The sequence below is a fragment of the Caretta caretta genome, chromosome 6, assembly GCF_965140235.1.
Source record: "Caretta caretta isolate rCarCar2 chromosome 6, rCarCar1.hap1, whole genome shotgun sequence".
NCBI lineage: Eukaryota > Metazoa > Chordata > Testudines > Cheloniidae > Caretta > Caretta caretta.
In genome coordinates this window covers 101998829-102021777 of record NC_134211.1, presented here as the reverse complement: position 1 = coordinate 102021777, position 22949 = coordinate 101998829, and the positions used below count along the sequence as shown (strand labels likewise).

The following is a 22949-nucleotide window of genomic DNA, read 5'->3' as shown; positions in this document are numbered from 1 at the left end:
CTAAGATTCGCGATGTGACGGAGAGACTGCCGAGACTCATCAAGCCCTCGGATCGCTACCCCTTCCTGCTTCTCCACGTGGGCACCAATGATACTGCCAAGAATGACCTTGAGCGGATCACTGCGGACTACGTGGCTCTGGGAAGAAGGATAAAGGAGTTTGAGGCGCAGGTGGTGTTCTCGTCTATCCTCCCAGTGGAAGGAAAAGGCCTGGGTAGGGACCGTCGAATAGTGGAAGTCAACAAATGGCTACGCAGGTGGTGTCGGAGAGAAGGCTTTGGATTCTTTGACCATGGGATGGTGTTCCATGAAGGAGGAGTTCTGGGCAGAGACGGGCTCCACCTTACGAAGAGAGAGAAGAGCATCTTTGCGAGCAGGCTGGCTAACCTAGTGAGGAGGGCTTTAAACTAGGTTCACCGGGGGAAGGAGACCAAAGCCCTGAGGTAAGTGGGAAAGCGGGATACCGGGAGGAAGCACAGGCAGGAATGTCTGTGAGGGGAGGGCTCCTGCCTCATACTGAGAATGAGGGGCGATCAGCAGGTTATCTCAAGTGCTTATATACGAATGCACAAAGCCTTGGAAACAAGCAGGGAGAACTGGAGGTCCTGGTGATGTCAAGGAATTATGACGTGATTGGAATAACAGAGACTTGGTGGGATAACTCACATGACTGGAGTACTGTCATGGATGGTTATAAACTGTTCAGGAAGGACAGGCAGGGCAGAAAAGGTGGGGGAGTTGCACTGTATGTAAGGGAGCAGTATGACTGCTCAGAGCTCCGGTACGATACTGCAGAAAAACCTGAGTGTCTCTGGATTAAGTTTAGAAGTGTGAGCAACAGGAGTGATGTAGTGGTGGGAGTCTGCTATAGACCACCGGACCAGGGGGATGAGGTGGATGAGGCTTTCTTCCGGCAGCTCACAGAAGCTACTAGATCACATGCCCTGGTTCTCATGGGTGACTTTAATTTTCCTGATATTTGCTGGGAGAGCAGTACAGCGGTGCATAGACAATCCAGGAAGTTTTTGGAAAGCGTAGGGGACAATTTCCTGGTGCAAGTGCTAGAGGAGCCAACTAGGGGGGGAGCTTTTCTTGACCTGCTGCTCACAAACCGGGAAGAATTAGTAGGGGAAGCAAAAGTGGATGGGAATCTGGGAGGCAGTGACCATGAGTTGGTTGAGTTCAGGATCCTGACACAGGGAAGAAAGGTAAGCAGCAGGATATGGACCCTGGACTTCAGGAAAGCAGACTTCGACTCCCTCAGGAAACGGATGGGTAGGCTCCCCTGGGGGACTAACATGAAGGGGAAAGGAGTCCAGGAGAGCTGGCTGTATTTCAAGGAATCCCTGTTGAGGTTACAGGGACAAACCATCCCGATGTGTCGAAAGAATAGTAAATATGGCAGGCGACCAGCTTGGCTTAACGGTGAAATCCTAGCAGATCTTAAGCATAAAAAAGAAGCTTACAAGAAGTGGAAGGTTGGACATATGACCAGGGAAGAGTATAAAAATATTGCTCGGGCATGTAGGAATGAAATTAGGAGGGCCAAATCGCACCTGGAGCTGCAGCTAGCGAGAGATGTCAAGAGTAACAAGAAGGGTTTCTTCAGGTATGTTGGCAACAAGAAGAAAGCCAAGGAAAGTGTGGGCCCCTTAATGAATGAGGGAGGCAACCTAGTGACGGAGGATGTGGAAAAAGCTAATGTACTCAATGCTTTTTTTGCCTCTGTCTTCACGAACAAGGTCAGCTCCCAGACTGCTGTGCTGGGCATCACAACATGGGGAATAGATGGCCAGCCCTCTGTGGAGAAAGAGGTGGTTAGGGACTATTTAGAAAAACTGGACGTGCACAAGTCCATGGGGCCGGATGAGTTGCATCCAAGAGTGCTAAAGGAACTGGCGGCTGTGATTACAGAGCCATTGGCCATTATCTTTGAAAACTCGTGGCGAACGGGGGAAGTCCCAGATGACTGGAAAAAGGCTAATGTAGTGCCAATCTTTAAAAAAGGGAAGAAGGAGGATCCTGGGAACTACAGGCCAGTAAGCCTCACTTCAGTCCCCGGAAAAATCATGGAGCAGGTCCTCAAAGAATCAATCCTGAAGCACTTACATGAGAGGAAAGTGATCAGGAACAGTCAGCATGGATTCACCAAGGGAAGGTCATGCCTGACTAATCTAATCGCCTTCTATGATGAGATTACTGGTTCTGTGGATGAAGGGAAAGCCGTGGATGTATTGTTTCTTGACTTTAGCAAAGCTTTTGACACGGTCTCCCACAGTATTCTTGTCAGCAAGTTAAGGAAGTATGGGCTGGATGAATGCACTATAAGGTGGGTAGAAAGTTGGCTAGATTGTCGGGCTCAACGGGTAGTGATCAATGGCTCCTTGTCTAGTTGGCAGCCGGTGTCAAGTGGAGTGCCCCAGGGGTCGGTCCTGGGGCCGGTTTTGTTCAATATCTTCATAAATGATCTGGAGGATGGTGTGGATTGCACTCTCAGCAAATTTGCGGATGATACTAAACTGGGAGGAGTGGTAGATATGCTGGAGGGCAGGGATAGGATACAGAGGGACCTAGACAAATTGGAGGATTGGGCCAAAAGAAATCTGATGAGGTTCAATAAGGATAAGTGCAGGGTCCTGCACTTAGGACAGAAGAACCCAATGCACAGCTACAGACTAAGGACCGAATGGCTAGGCAGCAGTTCTGCGGAAAAGGACCTAGGGGTGACAGTGGACGAGAAGCTAGATATGAGCCAGCAGTGTGCCCTTGTTGCCAAGAAGGCCAATGGCATTTTGGGATGTATAAGTAGGGGCATAGCGAGCAGATCAAGGGACGTGATCGTTCCCCTCTATTCGACATTGGTGAGGCCTCATCTGGAGTACTGTGTCCAGTTTTGGGCCCCACACTACAAGAAGGACGTGGATAAATTGGAGAGAGTCCAGCGAAGGGCAACAAAAATGATTAGGGGACTGGAACACGAGTTATGAGGAGAGGCTGAGGGAACTGGGATTGTTTAGTCTGCAGAAGAGAAGAATGAGGGGGGATTTGATAGCTGCTTTCAACTACCTGAGAGGTGGTTCCAGAGAGGATGGTTCTAGACTATTCTCAGTGGTTGAAGAGGACAGGACAAGGAGTAATGGTCTCAAGTTGAAGTGGGGGAGGTTTAGGTTGGATATTAGGAAAAACTTTTTCACTAGGAGGGTGGTGAAACACTGGAATGCGTTGCCTAGGGAGGTGGTGGAATCTCCTTCCTTAGAAGTTTTTAAGGTCAGGCTTGACAAAGCCCTGGCTGGGATGATTTAATTGGGTATGGGTCCTGCTTTTGAGCAGGGGCTTGGACTAGATGACCTCCTGAGGTCCCTTCCAACCCTGATATTCTATCATTCTATGTGGGGTGCTAGGGATCAGCATCTGGTCCACAGCTCAGATCCTGAATTAGGTCATCAGTGAAAAGGAGTTTGCTGAGTTTAAAAGCCATCTTGGGTAACTTTATGATCAGTACTGATGTCCCTCAGGGGCAATGTCTGTTGTATTTCTGTGTATGTATAATATCTAATCAGGGCAACCTCTTGCTGTCCAGGCTCCCTACTTCTCCTCTCAACTCTGTTCAAAATTCTGCTGCAAAAATCATCTTCCTCCTCTGATATTAAAACTAGGCCATGCCCCTGTTGGTATCCCCTCAATGGATTCCACTAGCCTTCGCATCAGTCTCACTATTAAGAGATTGTTGGATGCTGCTGTGACAAATATGGCAATGTCCTGACTTACCCCTGGGAGATGTCTATTGTATTCAATGAGTGGTTCATATATTATTGTGGGCCAGGACTGCATGCAACTTCTTGAGGGAGGAGCTGTGACAGATGTAAGACCTGGATGATCAAAGGACTATATTGAACAATCTGCCAGACAAAAATGGATTTTTGGGACCGTACGTATGAAATGGATTTTCTGGACCATATGTGGGGGAGGTGAATGCAAATCCCTCACCTTTGGTTATGAAAAAAACCAGCCTTCTGAAGCTATGCCCTGAGCGGGGGGGGGAGGGGGGGGATTGTCAGCTGATTACCTGTTACATGAGGCTAAGATCAAAGGCCCCAGCTGTATAGTGGAAAGACGGAGCTATTCATGAGGGTGCTAGTTCTGAGCTGAAGCTGTTCTGAACTGTTCACCACAGAGAACACCCTTGGTGGGGTTTGAAGGACTGACTCCTACCAGAGCCCTTGTTTGCGTTGGGGAGCATGGTGATATCTGATAAGCTTATTGTACATGTGTAGGTTCTTTGATGGGTTTTAATATGTTTTCTCTGTAGTACTTTCACCTTCAGAGTAAAGGTGCTTGTTTAGAAAGAGCTGTGTGGTAACTTGTGACTGCTGGCAATTACAGCTGTTCGCAGCCTTTGATGAGAAGGCAAAGTGCACTTGCTGGCCTGTCTAGGATGCCTGCCTTGCTGGGAATATCACAGTGTAGGCAGGAAACAGTGCAGCCTGGAAAAACGCTGGTCAGAAGGGACAGAACCGTGGGTCTACGCACAGGAGAGATGACAGCTGAGGGGCTGGGAGCCCAGACTGGCTGCCCTTGAAGGGCCATGGAGGGCAGGGCTGGATTTACACCTTACGCGCCCCTAGGCACAGCATCTTCAGCACTCCCCACCTGCCTACAGCTGACTTTCATGCTGCACACAGTTTTAGAGAGGTAAGGCGCCCCTAGAATGCCAGAGCCAATAGGTACATGCCTACTGTGCCTAACTGGAAATCCGGCCCTGATGGAGGGGAGATACAGATGCAGTTGACCTAAACTGTGACAACTGATATCGATATCTCTTAGTTCTTTATTTTCATTTCTTTCTGCTCCTCCTCTTCTTCCCCCTGCTCACACCTCCCACTTCTCACAGATCCCTTTGTAGCTTTCTTCCATTCTGCACTTCCTTGCTTCTTCCATGGTGCCCAGCACAGAATGTAAACTCTTGGGGATAGGAACTTTGACTTCCTCTGTCCACAGTGCAGTGCCTAGCAAGCAGATGGCGTGCACTGAGTAATAGTGTTACTAATTGCAGGGAATAATTTGCTGCCCTGTTTGAAGCCTGGTTTCCAGTTGGAATTTTGATCTGCTTCTCACACTGTGAAAGCCGCACTCTCCACCACCCCTTTCTCCCAGAGTTGCTGACCTGCACAGACGAGCGGGACGCCCGGGCCTTGTTGAGCGTTCGCCGCCTCTCCCAGCGGTGAATGGAATCCTGCACTTCCATGCTCAGCTGCCGAGTTACTGTTATCTTATCATAGTTCTTGATGTGCTCCAGAGCCCCGTAGGTGGTAGTTAAGTAATAGGAACCTACAAAAAGACAAGAAGGTCCCAAAACATCATCACACCTGAATCTACCATTACTTTGTCCTTCCCTCCTCCCTGCTTCTATGTTCATTCACCCGCTGTGAATTGTTTAAATCTGAGATGGGGCATGGATTGTCTTTGCGTTGGTTGTACAGTGGGGCTCTGACCTTTGTTTGGCATGTGTAGGTGTGATGGCAATAGAAATAATAAATAACTATCACAGTGCTCTTCATTCCATTCTGCTTGATGTAGCTGGAGATGCAACACATGCTACCTAACCTGCTTGTGTCACTTCCTTCTCTCATAGCTGGGAAGCAGCAGTGACTGCAGGCTGGCGGGGCTGTGGGTTTTGATTGATATCTTAAGGTTCAACATAGAAGTCATGTAAATTAATACAGCATCCTCTTTCCTGGATAAACCCAAATCACCAATCTTCCCTTAGACTGTAAACTCTTTGGAGCTGGGACTGTCCTTTCATTCAGTGTTTGTACAGCACCTAGCACTATGGGGGTCCTTGTCCATGATTGGGCCTCCTAGGTGCTATGGTAATACAGCTAATAATAATGTACCTGCATACAACTGCGCAGGAATAAGTAACTAGAGTGTAATGAATCATTTATATTTCAGTTCTGTAGCCCAAATGAAAAACGAAAACATATTTCATTTTTGGTCAAACAGAACATTTTTCAACCTGAAGCAAAATCTTTTTTTTGTTTTCATTTAATCTAGGGGTGTTTTTTTTTAACCTTTTAAAATAAAGCTAGCTAAATGTTGAAATGAAACCTTGTTTCAAAATGAACACATTCAATACTTTGTTTTAAACATGTTGGAAGAAAACATTTTGACTTTTTTTGAAAAAAAACAACTCTCTTTTCCAACTGCAACTATTCATCAAATTCAACCCAAATTTGTGAATAGTTTTAGTTGACCCCCAAACTGTATTTTTCAGTGAACGTACTATTGGTTCAAAAAAATTTCACCTGGTCTATTAGTAACTAACTAACTTAGAGAGGGAAAGGATCCTGTTTAGACTAAGGTAAAAGGTTGGGATTTGAGACCAGATCAAACTGGTGTTCACTTTCTGATTTTAACTGGATGGAGCTGAAGTCCCGCGAGCTGTTCTTGCGAGATCCATGCTAGAAACAAAATTGTAGGGGCAGGTTCAGGTCCAGGGATTTGAACCCAAATTCAAAGGGATTTGGATTTGAGGTCCTGAGTCTGACTATCTCTAACTGGTATCTTACACAGTTCTTGCTGGCTTCCGGGTTTGTCTACTCATTCTTTATGAAATCAAACGAAAAAACTAAGAGCCTGCAGATGACCAAAATGGCCACTAGATGGCAATTCTGCCACATACATACCCTCCCCCTGCTGGGTGCTCTGTGGGCTCTCTCTAGCTATTCCTCTGATTGTCAATGAAACTCACAGTAACTATCACGGCTGGCCAGATAACTGATATTTAGAAAACACTTTACTTCAAAACAATATTTTCAGAAACACACTAGTCTCCAAGCACAGGAGGCAAAGTAATTCAATTTTCCCTCTTCAGAGAGATCCCACAACTGCAGTGAATGTTACTCCAGTCCCTTTGGACCATCACCGGGTATTTATCACTCAGATAACATTGCCAAAGGGGTCAGCTGGTTTACACAAACATCCTGGAGGTTGACAATTAGGCATGATCAAAGACATACCAACCAATTAAAGCAAAGGGATCTTTTCTTATTAGAATAATTAAAAACATTAGCAGAATGTACTGTAGTAGCAAAGTTTATTTTTAAATTGAGAGCTGTTAAGTTTCTAACACCTGGGCCAAGGTCTTCAAAATGCCTCTGCCTCTTACGTCTGCATTTAGGTAACTAAATTAGTGGTTTGATTTTCAGTATGGCTGAGCATGTGCTGCTCTAACTGAGGTCAGTGGGAGCTTCTGGGTGCTCAGCATTTTTGAAAATCTGCTGATATATTTGGAAACCGAACATTGGGTCACACCATTCTGAGGCATATGGGGGAAGCTTACACTACTGCTACCTGACCCTAGCTAGAGCTCTTTTCTGTTTCACAAACCCTGCAGGCATCCCGCAGAGAAATACATAATCATTTCAGAAGGGAACATGCAACATGAGAGGAGGCTCTTTCTCACCCTCGCCCAGCTGCAGAGCAGGGTCCATGAGCTCCATCATATACTCCACATTCAGAAGCACCTCAGTCAGGTTGCTGCGGGCCAAGACGTACATGAGCACTGGGAGGAAATCATCTGCACCATAAGGCTTCCCTGCAACCAAGAGGAACACATCCAGGTATCAACAGGTTATCCAGAAAAGTGATGGTTTGGATACAGGAGTGCCAACTTCCCATTAAATGACTCCTACATGGACAATTTCCTTTCAGATTACTTCAGCTAAAGGGTTCATAGCTAAAAAATGCCAATGAAAGGACACTGAAAATTCTAAAATTAAATAACAGTCAAACAAAAAAAAAAAAAACAAAAAACCACCGCCCAACACTAAACCTCAAGCAAAAAATATCAGGTTGAAGACTCCTAGTGGGCTCTATTTTAAGATTCTTTACCAACTAAAATCAAAATGTGTTAGTTATTATGAAACACAAATGAGAGAGAATTGTGGATTGACACAAAGGCTGAATTCTTCTCTCTTGAAGTTCGGTCTGTTGCTGTTCAAAAGTGCAGTACCTGTGGTCTGAGTTGCTCCCATCAGTAGAGTGGATTACAGACTCGTGTACCCTTTGGGTTCATCCTCATTCTCTGTATCTGACTGTAGAACCAGGGGTTACAACAAAATATGAGACAGACCATGGGGAATAGTGAAAGCAGCATATCAAAGGCGGTTCTTAGGGTTGGAATCCTGCTTTCCTGTTCCCTCAGGAGGTGACTATCATACCGTGAGTACTAAATTACAATGGATGCCACAAGGAAGCTGGGAGCCAAGGAGAAGTATTTCTGTATTCAGGGCATTAAGATGTGAAAACAAAGAGCTTTTCTATAGTACTGGTGATCAAACCAGTTCTCAGACTTGGTTTGGAGACCAGTGGCAGAGCCAATAGCAGAGTGAGGCTGAGCAGTGGCAGAGGCAAACATAGTGCCCATATTTTAAAAAAGGGAAGAAGAGAACCCAGGGAACTACAGACCGGTCAGCCTCACTTCAGTCTCCAGCAAAATCATGGAGCAGGTCCTCAAGGAATCCATTTTGAAGCACTTGGAGGAGAGGAAGGTGATCAGGACCAGACAACATAGATTCACCAAGGGCAAGTCATGCCTGACCAACCTGATTGCCTTCTATGATGAGATAACTGGCTCTGTGGACACGGGGAAAGCAGTGGATGTGATATATCTTGACTTTAGCAAAGCTTTTGATATGGTCTCCCACAGTATTCTTGCCAGCAAGTTAAAGAAGTATGGATTGGATGAATGGACTATAAGATGGATAGAAAGCTGGCTAGATCGTCGGGCTCAATGGGTAGTGATCAACAGTTTGATGTCTAGTTGGCAGCCAGTATCAAGTGGCGTGCCCCAGGGGTCGGTCCTGGGACCGGTTTTGTTCAACATCTTTATTAATGATCTGGAGGATGGCATGGACTGCACCCTCAGCAGGTTTGCAGATGACACTAAACTTGGGGGAGAGGTAAATATGCTGGAGGGTAGGGATAGAGTCCAGAGTGACCTAGATAAATTGGAGGATTGGGCCAAAAGAAATCTGATGAGGTTCAACAAGGACAAGTGCAGAGTCCTGCACTTAGGAAGGAAGAATCCCATGCACTGCTACAGGCTGGCGACCGACTGGCTAAGCAGCAGTTTTGCAGAAAAGGACCTGGGGATTACAGTGGATGAGAAGCTGGATATGAGTCAGCAGCGTGCCCTTGTTGCCAAGAAGGCCAACGGCATATTGAGCTGCATTAGTAGAAGCATTGCCAGCAGATTGAGGAAAGTGATTATTCCCCTCTGTTCGGCACTGGTGAGGCCATACCTGGAGTACTGTGTCCAGTTTTGGTCCCCCCACTACAGAAGGGATGTGGACAAATTGGAGAGAGTCCAGCGGAGGGCAACGAAAATGATTAGGGGGCTGGGGCACATGACTTACAAGGAGAGACTGAGGGAACTGGGGTTATTTAGTCTGCAGAAGAGAAGAGTGAGGGGGGATTTGATAGCAGCCTTCAACTACCTGAAGGGGGGTTCCAAAGAGGACAGAGCTAGGCTGTTCTCAGTGGTGGCAGATGACAGAACAAGAAGCAATGGTCTCACGTTGCAGTGGGGGAGGTCCAGGTTAGATATTAGGAAACACTATTTCACTAGGAGGGTGTGAAGCACTGGAATGGGTTATCTAGCGAAGTGGTGGAATCTCCATCCTTAGAGGTTTTTCAGGCCCGGCTTAACAAAGCCTTGGCTGTGATGATTTAGTTGGTGTTGGTCCTGCTTTGAGCACGGGATTGGACTAGATCACCTCCTGAGGTCTCTTCCAACCCATATATTCTATGATCCTATGAATAGGCACCTTCCCCTGGCATCTTTTAGGTATATGTATGACATCTTTTTAAGCACACTTTGCAATTGAAAAATGGCCACCAGTCACTCATTCCCCCCACCCCAAATGCCCAGTTGCTCTTAGTTACAAAACCTGTCTCCACTGCTGTTGGAGATGTAGAATCTTGAACTACAGAACTACGATATTGTTATAGCCACTGCACCTTGGGATGAGCTCTCCTCAGAGCGGCTGAGCTAAGCAATGTCAGGCTGAGTAAATATTTGGATGGGATACCTCTAAGGTAAACGCACCTTCTACAGCAAGTGATACTGATCAGGTGAGGATGGTCTTGTGCTTAAAGCATCCATATAGAGAGAGTGAGTCCGAAGTGATCCATATTTATGGTATGTAAATCTCTTTGGGATCCTTTAAGATGAAAGGCACTATATGTAAATTATTATCAGTATAAATCATTACAGCTCAAAATAGGATCCAAGGAGAAGTTCCATCAGATGAACTACGAAGAACCTGAGATCAGCATTTTTTATCTAGAAGCTGTTCATCTTATTTTGAATTGGCATGCTTTTCGTTCATCGTGTACAGTACATGCATGATAAGGTTGCTTCACAAGACCATCTTCCAGGACATCCAGATATGTACCGTCTTCATAAACCAAGATCACTTTCAAGCTCATTGTGATCATTTATGGTGCTTGCAATGTTCAGTCATTTTCTCTTTTATGCATCTATGTCATGTCTTGGCTTCATTGGTTTCGGATCGGCCACATATATCTCACTCCTTAATCATTTGTCAGGACTCCAAAAAAAAAAATCAATCCCTGATGTAGCTTTGGTAAGTTACACCAAGGCTGATTTTGGCCCACATTCTAGACGTCCTTCCATGTGGGGAATAATTTCCTATTCCTCAACTGTTCCCACTGACTTGTTTCAAGTCTTTGCCATGAGTCAGCTTTCCTTATTTGTCATATATAGTTGACATAAGTTCTCCGTTGGCAGAGGAAGATCTTCTGCTGGAGTTTTAAATAAATACAAGCCTCATTCTTGATAAAAAAATGTGACTTTAAAATAAACCAGAAAACGTATCTAATGAGCAGACAGTCAGATGAGTTAAAACAGGCTGTGTGAGGCTGTGACTGTTATATTCACTTCTGAAGCCATAAATTAGACCAGTTTGTACAGAGTTAGCACATATGGTAGAAGGAAACTGTGGCTCTATTCAGTGAAAGTAGAATTAACACTTTCTGTTGTTTAAATGTGCAGTCAGTTAAATGATGTTGCAGGTCCCTAGCCAAACCATAAAAGGACTTCATTGTTTGATTAGTGTCTGGCTGGATGTTTTATTCATACTGTTACTAAGGCTTATGTTTCTATGAAAGCTTGAGCTGGTTGGCGACACAGGGCCAAATTCATCACTGCCATAAATATTAATCTAATATGAATGTATTAATATTACTGCTATTAAACGATTGTGCAGCTGGGAAAATCACCCAACAGAGACACTGAGTACTGGGAAAACCTCAAGGAGCAGGGCCCTGATTCTGATCTGACATACATCAGAATCAATTCGGAGTAATGTTACCAGTGAAGTCACGCTGGTGTAAAACCAGTGTGAGGGAGCATACAATCAGGCCTCAAGGAGCCTACTGAGCTTCATTTTTTCTGCTCCTTCAAATGCTTTATTTGAGTTCTGAAGTAGCTGGTGGACTGAGCTAGACCAGCAGGCCTGGAAACTCAAATTTTCTAGGGAGCCCTAGAAAGATACACTACTGCTGCAGTAGTGCAGCCTTCACCCTCTTGCCCCACGTCTCAGCTGGAAAGGACCACCCTTAGGAGGGAGAGGGCAAGTCAGTCTTTATGACCCTTCTGTGCCCTCTTCGCTTAGATGCCCAACACGGATAGCTGTTTGTGACGTGAACATTTCTCCACTAGGACCTGCACTCCGACTCCTTTCAAAAAGCTCACCAGTTGGCGCTAACCTGCCAGCCTGGGCTAGACCCAAATCAGGGGACATGGATGTGAAAGGTTCTATGTACACTCCCCTGAGCCAGCTAGAGCTGACAGGGGATGATACTCTTCCAAGACTCTTACAGAATCTCTCCATTTCTGTTTTGTTGACTAAGCTGTGGTTTATATTGACAACCAGGCTTTGAGTCAATTATTTTTCATTCTTATCCCATCTCATTTTCATAAGCTGATTTAGCAGCTTTGCTCGCCAGTCCTTATTATAAACCTCTCTCAATTTTAAGACGTGATAGAAATATTATTTGAGAAAGACTTCTGCAGTCCCAGCTGTTTGCATGACTTAATTATTGGAATCCACTCTTTTTTTATTATTATTAATGAGCTCAACTAGGGAGGTTTGTGGCATATGCTCACAATTTGCACATAATCGTTAACTTAATTTCAGTCTACCTCTAGGAACACAGGTCCCGATGTCTGAGCCTCCACAACTGCAGATGAAATCAGTGGGAGTTGTAAGCACTTGCTGTGAGGAAACATTGTCTAGGGGCTATAGCATTAGCATTGGACTTAACATGGGTTCAAGTATTTGTTTTGCCACAAAGTTCCTGTTGGATCCTGGGCAAGTTACTTAGCCTCTCTGAGCCTCAGTATCCCCACTAGGGATAATAGTACTCCCCTACCTCATAGAGGTGTTGTGAGGGGCTTAGCTACTACAGTAACAGGGGGCATATAAGTACTTAAGAAAACACCATTGAAAATTGGCCTCATGATTTTTTTCCATCATATTACTGACTTAGTACTTGATCCAGAAATTTCTCAGCACCTCGTGTGATGCACTGAGCATCCTCATCTCCCAGCAAAGTCAATATTGCTTAGCACCCTGCAGGATCAGTCTCTTCTTGCACCAGGACAGACCAAAAAGATAAACACCAATTTGTCCCCAGTGAAACCCAGTGCATCTCCACTAATTTAAATGGAGTCATGGCAGCTGGTGTCAGTGCTGATTTGGCCCTCTCTCTATAATGGGCTGATCTCAAACCCTGACTTGTTTGAAGTAGGACAGATCCAGATGTGTCAGAGCTCAGGCCCATCTCTACTCAACATGGGTGGGGTTCAGATCAAAGGATCAGGTCAGTTTTTTTCTACTGCAACTGGCTCGTCCAGCCTTATTGAAAACATCCAAGTTTAGTTTGTGTCTTTCACAGAAAAACTCATTAACAGCTTGCAGAATTACATCCTGCTGTCTCCCTTTCCCCTGCCCCAACTGCTGTCTCGGTGACATTAGGCAATGGGGTTGCGAGTTCAAGGTGGAATCGTCCCACTCCAAATCGGACTTGCTTGCTTGTTTTCAATGACAGGAAACATTTGTTTCATAAATGTTCATAAGAAGCTTAAAATAAGCCTTCTCCTCTGCCACAAACTCATCCTATTACACTCAAGGCAAAGTGTTTGCAACATCAGCGCCTGGCTGTGCTGCGGCGCTTGAATGGAATTGGTATTAATGAAATGCATGGTTTAATGTGACTGGAATTCTGTCTGAGTTTCCATAAATAAATACACATTCATGAATATGCTTCTTCAGTGGATCTTCTGTCCAGCAGGGCTCATAATCATCATAAGTAGGCTTGGAAGGATTCAATGTCGGTTGTTGATTGCATCGTACACACACAAAGTGATGAAAAAAATATTTCCATCAATAATAACTGTGATCTACAGCTAGGAAAAGTAAGAAAAATGCTGCTTATGAACTCCTTAGAGTTTGATTTAGGGATATTTACTTTGTATATTTTGACATGTGCTGTTGACAGTTTGTGTTTTAATGGTTATAAACTTTAACATTTTGAATTTCAACATCTTCTCTCAAGAAACAATTATTGTTTGACCTCCACATAATTTCATGCGGCTGTGAAAAATTAATAGATAAAAATTAAAAAAAACAAACAATCTATATTATCCATCAAAAGGATAAAAATCAAATTCTGTCAAGCCTAATCATAATGTAGTAATAATACTTTGCACTTATCTTGCATCATCCATCCACCCAGTGCTTTCAAGGCATTTTGAAAACACACAGGAACGAAGTCTCACAACATTCTCCTAGGAATGCAGGGCAGTGGGGAGTCCCCAGGGTGTGGGGGGAGAGCTTGGAGAGTGAGTTCATCTTACTCTGACCCTGCAGTGGTGGCTCCTGCCCCATAGGGCTGGACCCGGCTTCCTGCTCTGAGTGTTGCCACTCCCCTACCGGACTGGGATTAGGGTTGCGGTGCCAGGGGGGGTTGATGCCCCCTGGGCGGGGCAAGGAGGAGAAGAAGGCAGACGAGGGAGAGGACACTGGCCATCACCTTCTACGAATGTGGACCCTGAGTGGGTTGCAAAAAAAAAGACACAATGCATTTGGTGGGTCCCTTTACTAAAATGTTTGGGAACCACTGTCTTAATTTACAGGTCAGAGGCATCAATTCATATTGGCACTTTTAACCCAAAGTAGCAATTGTACCATATGAGATAAAGGATACTCTCCAATCTACCAGCTCTCATTAACAGTAGCCCTCACACAACATCTTCTGTCCAGACCTCTGTCCGCTACAAGGCAAAACTTACACATGGCATTATTCTCTCCCTGGTAAGCAATATGTGATAGTGAGCAATGTACAGGAGCCTCTTGGATTCACTGTAAAGAGATTCTAGAATCGCTTCTATTGATGCTGATGCCTCCAATGCTTAAATCCTCTTTCAAATACATAGACAGTAGCTCAGCTATGCTACTCACGTTTCTGCCTTGCTCAGTGGCACATGCCACTATCAACTCAGAACCCTACGTAAAAAGCAAATGGACAGGGTGCAATTAAGGTTCATCGGGTTGGCTGGTTTTACAGGGGACAACAAAACTTATTCCAAAAACAGGGAGAGGAAAGATTTCTAATACAATATAACCTTACTACACTCTTGTTCTTTTCAACCTAAAAGCACAGTATGTGTGAGTCATACTAACTGTACAAAACACAGAATCCTACACATGAGGACTAATAAATTCACCTAGTCCATCCCCCAAGCCAGTGCAGATTTGTTCCTGGAAGTATATGATCCAGTGCTTGTTCAGTCCAATTTTAGGTGACTCAAATGAGGAAGCGTCCACCACTTCCCCTCAGAGATTATTCCATATGCGAATAGACCTAACTGTTAGAAAATTGTTCCTTTATTCCTTGGACCACCCTAAATGATTGCTCTCCCCAGCATTGGCATTTCCAGCTTTCATATACTTGCAGACTTCGTTGTCATTGTCTGATTAATCTATACCACCTTAGCTCTTTCAATAATTCTCTCTATACCAGTCCCTGTAGCTCCTTATTCTTTGTTCTTCCTTCATTTCCCTCCTACGTACCAACATCTTTCAGGCACCAAGGTGCCTAGAACTGATCAGAGTGCTCTAGTTGTGGTCCCAACAGTTCCTTACAGCAAAGGACTGTCATCTCTTTGCTCCATAGCACATTGCATGTTTCTGTCTCACTATTACCCCAGATCTGTATTACGTTTCATAGTCCTTATGAGAAGAGTTTGAAACATTTAAGGCCTGATTTTGATCTTACAGCAGATCAGGCCCTTCATGTTTTGTTAGTGGAAAGGATCTATGCTAGAAGAATGACACAGGGTAAAACAGAATGGGGAAGTTGCAAGCTTCTTCCAAGCACACAGGGCACGTGTGATATGAGTATTATCCTGCTCTCATTAAGTGCCCAGTTGTCTTTGAAGGAGGCGGCCGGTGGCGTGTCTACAAATCCTAGAGCAGATGTAACCAATCTGTAGAGTCCCTCATCAGGGGCTGAAATTGCTGTTTACATCCTACATCCAACTATAGCCATAACTAGAACTGGTACCCACGTGGTGCACTGACAGCAGCTCTGCTAAGGAGATCTGAGCTCCAGGCTACTCTTTGCAGCTCTTACAGCTTGTTGTGCCTTCCGGGATGAAGCTGACTTCCCCATCCTAATTAAATTCCTTACACTGTGTAGTGACACAGTTAACATGAAGGGCTCTCTTCCCAGCCACCATGGACTCACCCAGTGTGAGTGATATTTTACATTATCCATTAGACTGTGGCACTGTTTGATTTGCTATTTTTAAGTTATAACCATGCGAAGTATGTGTCTGATACACACCCTCAGCATAACAAGAAGAGCAGGAAGAGATTGCATTAGAGGCCAAAATCTGCTTCTCAGAGCCTTTTCCTGCACATTACTGTTATTTACAGGATTGTTATTTTTGGATTGTAAGCTCTTTGAGGCAAGGTCCATCACCTACTAAACGTTTGTACAGCTGGTTGAGGCTCCCAGGTGCTGCCACATTGAAATGTAATATTTATATTGCAGTAAAACCCAAAGGCCTCAGATCTGTCACCCTGTTGCACTGAGCACTATATAAACATATATGAAGACATCGGGCTACCCATGGTTCCTACCCTGTAAAGCTTGCAATCTAATCTGACCAGTGAGATGTGAAGGCGGGGAGGCAGAGGAGTACAGTGATATATACACACATGTAGACGTGCAATTTGTAAAAAAATTGATATAAATAGACCTAGCCATAATTAATTGGCTGATTTTTCACCAGCATTGTAGCAGAGGTGCATCTTGGAGGAGGAATTTGGAGGAGGAGAGGGTAGTGGCCCGATGGATCAGTTCTGTGCATAAAGGTCAGAGTAAAAGGTGCAGAGATGCTTGCTCAGGAAGCTGAAAAATGGGTAGAGAAGGCATGTGGGTGGAGTGGAGGAGGTAGGGAGGACATGATGAGACACAAGAGCAGACAAGTAAGGAGGGGCAGAATTGTGGAGGGCCTGGGAAATGCGAACAAGAAGCTTGACCTTGATGCTATAAAACTGGGGGAGCCAACAGAGAGATTCAAGGAAGAGGGTGTGTGTACCCCACACGGGTTCGGAATGGGCCTAGGAGGCCAATTGACATACAGAGCTGTGCCTGGAGAATTGTACAGGCTTAACTGAGAATGAGGCCCAGCTGAGCAGGTGCTGGGAGAGGACTATAAACAGAAGAAGTTGAGAGCAAAAGGAGGCTGCAGTTATTCTTTGGGACTAGAGCAGGGCAGGATAGATAAAAATCATTTAGTATTTTAAAAAAAAAAATAAAAAATCCAATTTTTTAATTTAAGGGGTTTTTAGTTTAATTCAGATTGTTTTATTTTATTATTTAAACGATAATAAGATTTTCTTTTTAAACATAAACCTGTTTAACATGAAATCTGAATTTAATACAAAATATGTTAAGGCCTAAACTTATTATAATCTCTTAACACATTTAAGAAATATACTAATGCTATGAGCCTATCTTGAAGCTAAAGGCTGCTTTTCTATATAAAGAATGAATCGGAGGGGGAAAAATTAACTTTCAAGGTCAAGCTTTATAAATATGGCAGAACAGGCCATGTACAGTATTAAGTGCTTGATCCTGTGAGGGGCCTAGGAACTGTGCTACTGGGGGCAAGAGACTGGCAAAGTCATCACAGGCATTGGGACCTGGCCTCTGACTCAAGGAGACTCCATTATGTGATCTCACTAGGTAGCAAAAAGATGTACCAAATCTAGTGTAAAGGGTCTATCTAGTTGTATGTCAACATGTTTTAGCAATTATATTGACCAATGAGAAAGTACCTTTCTTTAGAAAATAACTGAAATACAAATAGAAAAGTTGATTCAAATCAATTATTTAAATCATTTAAAATCACCCTCATTTAAATCAGTCCACCCTAGAGAGGGAAGAGACTGGGAGGATCATGGAAGAAGTCAAGGGGAACAGTCGGTCCTGGGATCCTCTCCTGAATAGAAAAGTGTGGCAGGAGGCTAGGGGAGAGACAGCAGAGTGGAGCAGGCTCTGGTGGGAAGGCCTGACAAAACAGCAGGAACTGAATTTACAGGGAGAGAGCCCTGGGAGGCGTCCAGTGGAGGCATGAAAGATCAAGCCCAAAAAGGGCAGAAGAGGTTTTAAGCCTGTGCTTTTCAGTTTGGTGTTTTGTTGAGGGATTCCAAGGAAGGTCCTGGAGTGCACCAGCCATGACAGAAGGTGACCCTACAGAGGTGGCAGCAGGAGAGAAGGCCTGAGAAAGGCTGGGTAGGAAGAACCAAAGGAAGGCAACAGCAAGCAGTTGTCACGGCTGGATTGTGGTGTAGTGGGCAGGCCTGGGTTCCCCTACCAGCCACTGGTATGGTGGCATGAGGCTGCAGGAGGGGACAAGGATGACAGAGAGCCCTGAGAAAAGGGAGTGAAGACCACAGGCCCAGAATTGGGGCTGAAGTCACGATACAAGGTCTTGGACACTGGTTTGTTGGACTTTCTATTACCCCAGAAGGGATGGCCTTAAATCATGACCTGGTTGGTGAGATGAGGCATGAGAAGAGGTGGACCACCAGAGGACCAGCACGGCCATGGCAAGGGGCGCCAGAGGGAGGAAAACCAGTACACCATGCCAGGCCACAAGGAGTTGCTTCAGCGGTGAGCCCTGCCTCTTCACAGGGTGGTAAGGTTAAAGTAATGGGCAAGGAAGATGGATCTTGTCTTAGCTATTCCTTGTACTGGTCTGAAAATAGTGGATCAGCTCCATAGCTCCCTTGACTTAAAGTCAAGGGAGCTATTCCAGTTTTCACCAGATGAGGATCTATCCCATTGTGTTTAAATTCTAAACATAGCAAGTAGGGCTTTGGGGAATTTAACTACAGCAAACTTACTGTGCATTTTTATTGTGTATGTTCAAGTTAAACTTTTGACATCGGGTTAAAACTCTCTGACAAGTCTGCATATATGTGGGCTGAGCAACATTTTCTGCCAGGACACACCCCCCTACTTCCACCTCACACATTTGTTTTCCTTGCTTCAGCAGTGAGAAAGCTGGAGACACTACATTTCTGCTCTGCAGTTATAACTTGAGGAATAATTAGGAACTGCCCTAGGTTGTTGTTGATTTTTATGAACAAATAAGGAATGGGGATTCACAGTTTTTAGAATTACTGCCATGAATGTTGAAAGGGTCATGAAACTTCTAAGTCAGGCTGGGCTGACCTATGTATACACTGAAATCTCATCTTAAGAAACTGGGAATTCAGCGTGGTTAAAACTGAGCCGTCTATACTGGCCTCCTACCTTGGGCTTACACATTCCTCTCTTACCATGCATATAGGGGTTCTATCTTGGTTTTGATTACAGCTCTGTGAAATTATCACAATCCAGCTGAAAAAACACATAAAAGTGCCCTGGCCTGGGTTTTGGTAGAGGTAAACCTCAGCTACTGGATTTGCTTCCAAACTTCCCCAGACTTCACAGGTGTGAAGCTTCAGAGTTCTGGTTTGAATTCCCCACTGCAAAGTCTGGAGACATATAATGTGTTCCTCTCTGGGCTCATCTCTAGTTTTAATGCAACCTTGTAAGTGCATCAAAAACTTAAGAAATTGGCAGTTTTGCAGGGTTATGACACAAAATCAGGTGGACCTTGGTGTAATTGTGTTTTATCTTGAAATATTAGGGAGATTCTCAGGCCTGACTTGTCCCTGAATTAGCACAAAGGAAATGCAGCCAGCTGGGGCAGTCACACCAGATAGTGTAATTAGTTACTGTTATTCTACAGTTACCATTCTTGTCACAGCTAGACCTTTGTCTTTTTGGCACAGGGAAAGGTTGGATTGGGACTCCATCTGCTCTGCAATTGGAAGAGATGGGAACTTACTGATTCAGTGATGAGCAAAAGGAGCTTAATGAAGTGCAGATAATTATACAGGAAGCTGAGCACAGAGTGTACTCTTCCTATGTGAAGAATACTGCCTGGACTTGAAGCTGGCTGAAAGAATGAGAGGGATGAGTTCCTATTCTCTGGGTGATTAGGAGGAATAAAGAGAATTCCCAGCACAGTGAAATCTGGTTCTGAACAGCCTAAAGCACTTCGTTAAATTTATGACTAGAGCTGTTTGGGAATTTTCCACTGGAATGATTTTTTGACGGAAAATGCAGTTTCAGCAAAATTTTTGCCAAAAAATGTTGAATTGCTGTTAGGAAAATCAAAATGAAATATTTTGTTTCAGGTAGGTTTGACATGAATTGGAATATTTTGTTTTGTTGAGCTAGCCCAAAAATGCCTAGATCAGAATCAGTACTACAAAACATTAAACTGCCTTTCCCAATCAGCTCATTGCCTTATGGAAGTTGTAGTTTAGACCCCAAGTCTCTTCTATGGACTAGACTCCCTGGAGGATTATATCTGTTATAATGCAACATGGATTTCCCTCTGACCTGCTGTATGGCATATTATGGGAGCCACATGAATCTGGGTGCATTATGGGAGATATATTCCAGCCAGGGACCTAGTCCCTGGGGATAATGGGACCATCAGTTTTTGAAACTACAGCTCCCATGAGGCAATGAGCTGAACTGGGAAATACAGTGTAAATGTTTTGTAGAACTGATTTGAAATTCCAGTTCAACAAACCAAAATGAAACACTTGAGTTTCAGGAATGTCAAAATGTTGTGTTTTGTTTTGATTAAAAATCTTAAAACAAAACGTTTCAACATTTTCAAATCAAATATTTTCAAAATTTCCATTCCATGACAAATTTTGAATTTTTGATCTTTGAGGCAAAAACAAATGTTGAAATATCAGAATGGCCTGTGAGACAGAAATTCTGAATTTCGCATAGCTCTAGTTATATCTGAGAAGCAATGCACAAGAATCACATGGAGATTATGCCAGATATGTGGCACTTAGGGTTAACACTTCGGCCAGTCAATTCAAAATGTGTTTTTAAGAGTAAAATGATGATGGATTTTCTTAATGTACAGTGCTGTGTATTCCACCACAATGTGTCCAAATATATTTTATTACATTTAAAGTCTGTCTTGATAGGACAGATACACTAGAGAAGTGCAATAATGGTTTTCTAAGCCTACTGAAGCAATCATGAAATAGTAACAAACAATATTAACACTTTGCACCTACACAATGTCCTGGGCGCACCCTCTGCACATTCCAGCCAAGGTTTTGGAAAGACAAAACCCAAGAGATGTTCCCCAGAGAACCCTTCTCAGGTTTTACACTTAGTCCAGTGCATTGTGGGACAGGACTTTGGGAGTTTAGGGAGAGCTATATGAATACTTCTGACAATTTAGGAAATCTGTCTGGACAACTTAAATATTCTGGTGGTTGTTATGAAATTATTATGCAGTTGTTACTATGAAAATTGCAGTATCATGAATGTCTCTCTGTATCCACCATTGCTGACAAACCTTTCAACATGTACCTCCCAAACGAGGGACAATGGTGAGCTGCTAGTATGCAACAACTAGCTCTTTGGGACAATGGGTTTGCTCTTGCTGGGAAAAAATACTTCGTCCTCTTGTCTGAAAGGCGTGAGGAAGTGAAGAGAGTGTAACTTTCCCACGCAGGACAAAGAGACAGAGATGACAAAACAGGAGGTTATAAAAGGAAGACTCACATGGAACCACACAGGAAGTTTGGAAAGGAGAGAAGAAGGGGACAGATCAACCAAGGTCAGAGTAGGCAAACTGGGGGAGAACCCATGTTTCAGAACCCAAGTCATGCACTGCAACAGAAGATCCCTGAATGGTGCTAGGGGACCCTAACCCCAGCCCAAGGAATGGTCTGGAATTATGAGGAAACTGAGGCAGGGAAATGCATGCAGGGTTTATTATTTTTGTACAGATCTCTGTGTATCCTGTTCTATTAAAGAAAGAGCAATGGGGGAAGTCTGAGGGGTCAGTGCTTCCAGAGACTGGACATTGCACCACATAGAAGATCTGTACTTCAAGAGTGTGCCAAGAGGCCCTAAGACAGTGCCAGTGCCCAGGCTCCATTCAGATTCCAGAGGCTTAAAATACATGGAATCCAACAGCTGGATCCCCTTACAGCAGACTCCTGAGGGCCAAGAGGAAGCACTTGAATGGACCTGTGACACTTGTGCAGGACAGACATGATGATCAATGAAGCTTATAGTCATGGACCCCGTTATCAGTGATTTGATTCAAAGAACATTGACTCACTTGGTGTACATCTTATAACATGTTCTATTTGAGCATCTCAGAGTACTTCGCAAACATTAACTGATTAAGTCTAAACATACCTCATGAAAGAGTTATGGTAAACATACTAGCCACCAAGTTCACTATCAAACCAAATTCTTTCCATGTAACTGCAACAAACCCCTTAGTTCCTTGTGCACCATAGCCATGAAAAGAGCAAAGCAGAGATGAAGTGGACAGGGAGAGCAAATGTTTTAATAGATCTCTACTGTACCTGGGTTTCCCTGAGCCATGGAGTCATAGATGAGTTTGCAGGATTTCAGCAGGGTGCTAATCTTCTTCTCTGGGGAGTAGGACTTGTGCATGGTTGTAAACTTGTGAAGGATTTTTTCCAGCACAACAGTTTCAGGCACGCTGGTGGTGACACCCAGGTCAGTGGTGGTTGTGTTCTGTATGACCAACTGGTTCTCTTTCAGCAGCTGTAAGGATCCATCTTTGTTGTGGATTTCCCTTAAGTAGGAATCGATGGCATCTTTTAAAGGTTTCAGGACACATTTGTACAACGCTGACTCAACAATCACCTCTGCATAGGAAGGGGAGAGGGGAATAAGAGAACATGGGATCCATGGAAAAAAAATTAACTTAGTAGCACAGATGCATCCCTAGACCAACCTAGTGCAGCTCCCCATGCAAGAACCTGGGCCATGTCAGTTATAAGTGGGGTGCAAATAAATGCAGTTGGTCAAGTAGTGTCATTTGCATCAAGTTGGCATTCAGTAGGTGTGCCATAGGTAATCTACATATCAAAGGGGCAGAAGTTGGTGGAGGAGGTGTAACTATATCCACCACAGGTCATGGGCTGGGTTTGAACCAGAGCACAGTATCAAAACTAGACTTCTACCAGTTGAACTAAAGGAGTAACTCCATTAACCAGAAGCAGTAGTGTGACACACATTTTACAAGTGCATTACTATCCCGTAACAGGACGGCCAACTAAGGGGAAGTGTAAAGGAAAGCAGAACCCCACTTTCCCACACCGCTCTTGGTTGCTTTTCCTCTAACAACTCTGCTTTTCTAGACCCTTGTTGTGTAGGTTACACTAACTTACTGATATGTAGTAATTTACACCACATTTTATGTTA

General features: G+C 44.2%; 1 protein-coding gene across 1 annotated transcript in view; it reads right to left on the bottom strand.

The window, feature by feature from the left end:
* RIN3 (Ras and Rab interactor 3) overlaps positions 1–22949 on the bottom strand; it is a 108246-nt gene that overhangs the window by 8279 nt on the left and 77018 nt on the right. The window contains exons 7-9 of the mRNA XM_048853345.2: positions 22082–22390; positions 7465–7596; positions 5164–5327 (exon numbers count right to left, since the gene is read on the bottom strand). Coding sequence (XP_048709302.1) covers positions 5164–5327; positions 7465–7596; positions 22082–22390 — 605 coding nt within the window. The remainder of the gene's footprint in view (positions 1–5163; positions 5328–7464; positions 7597–22081; positions 22391–22949) is intronic.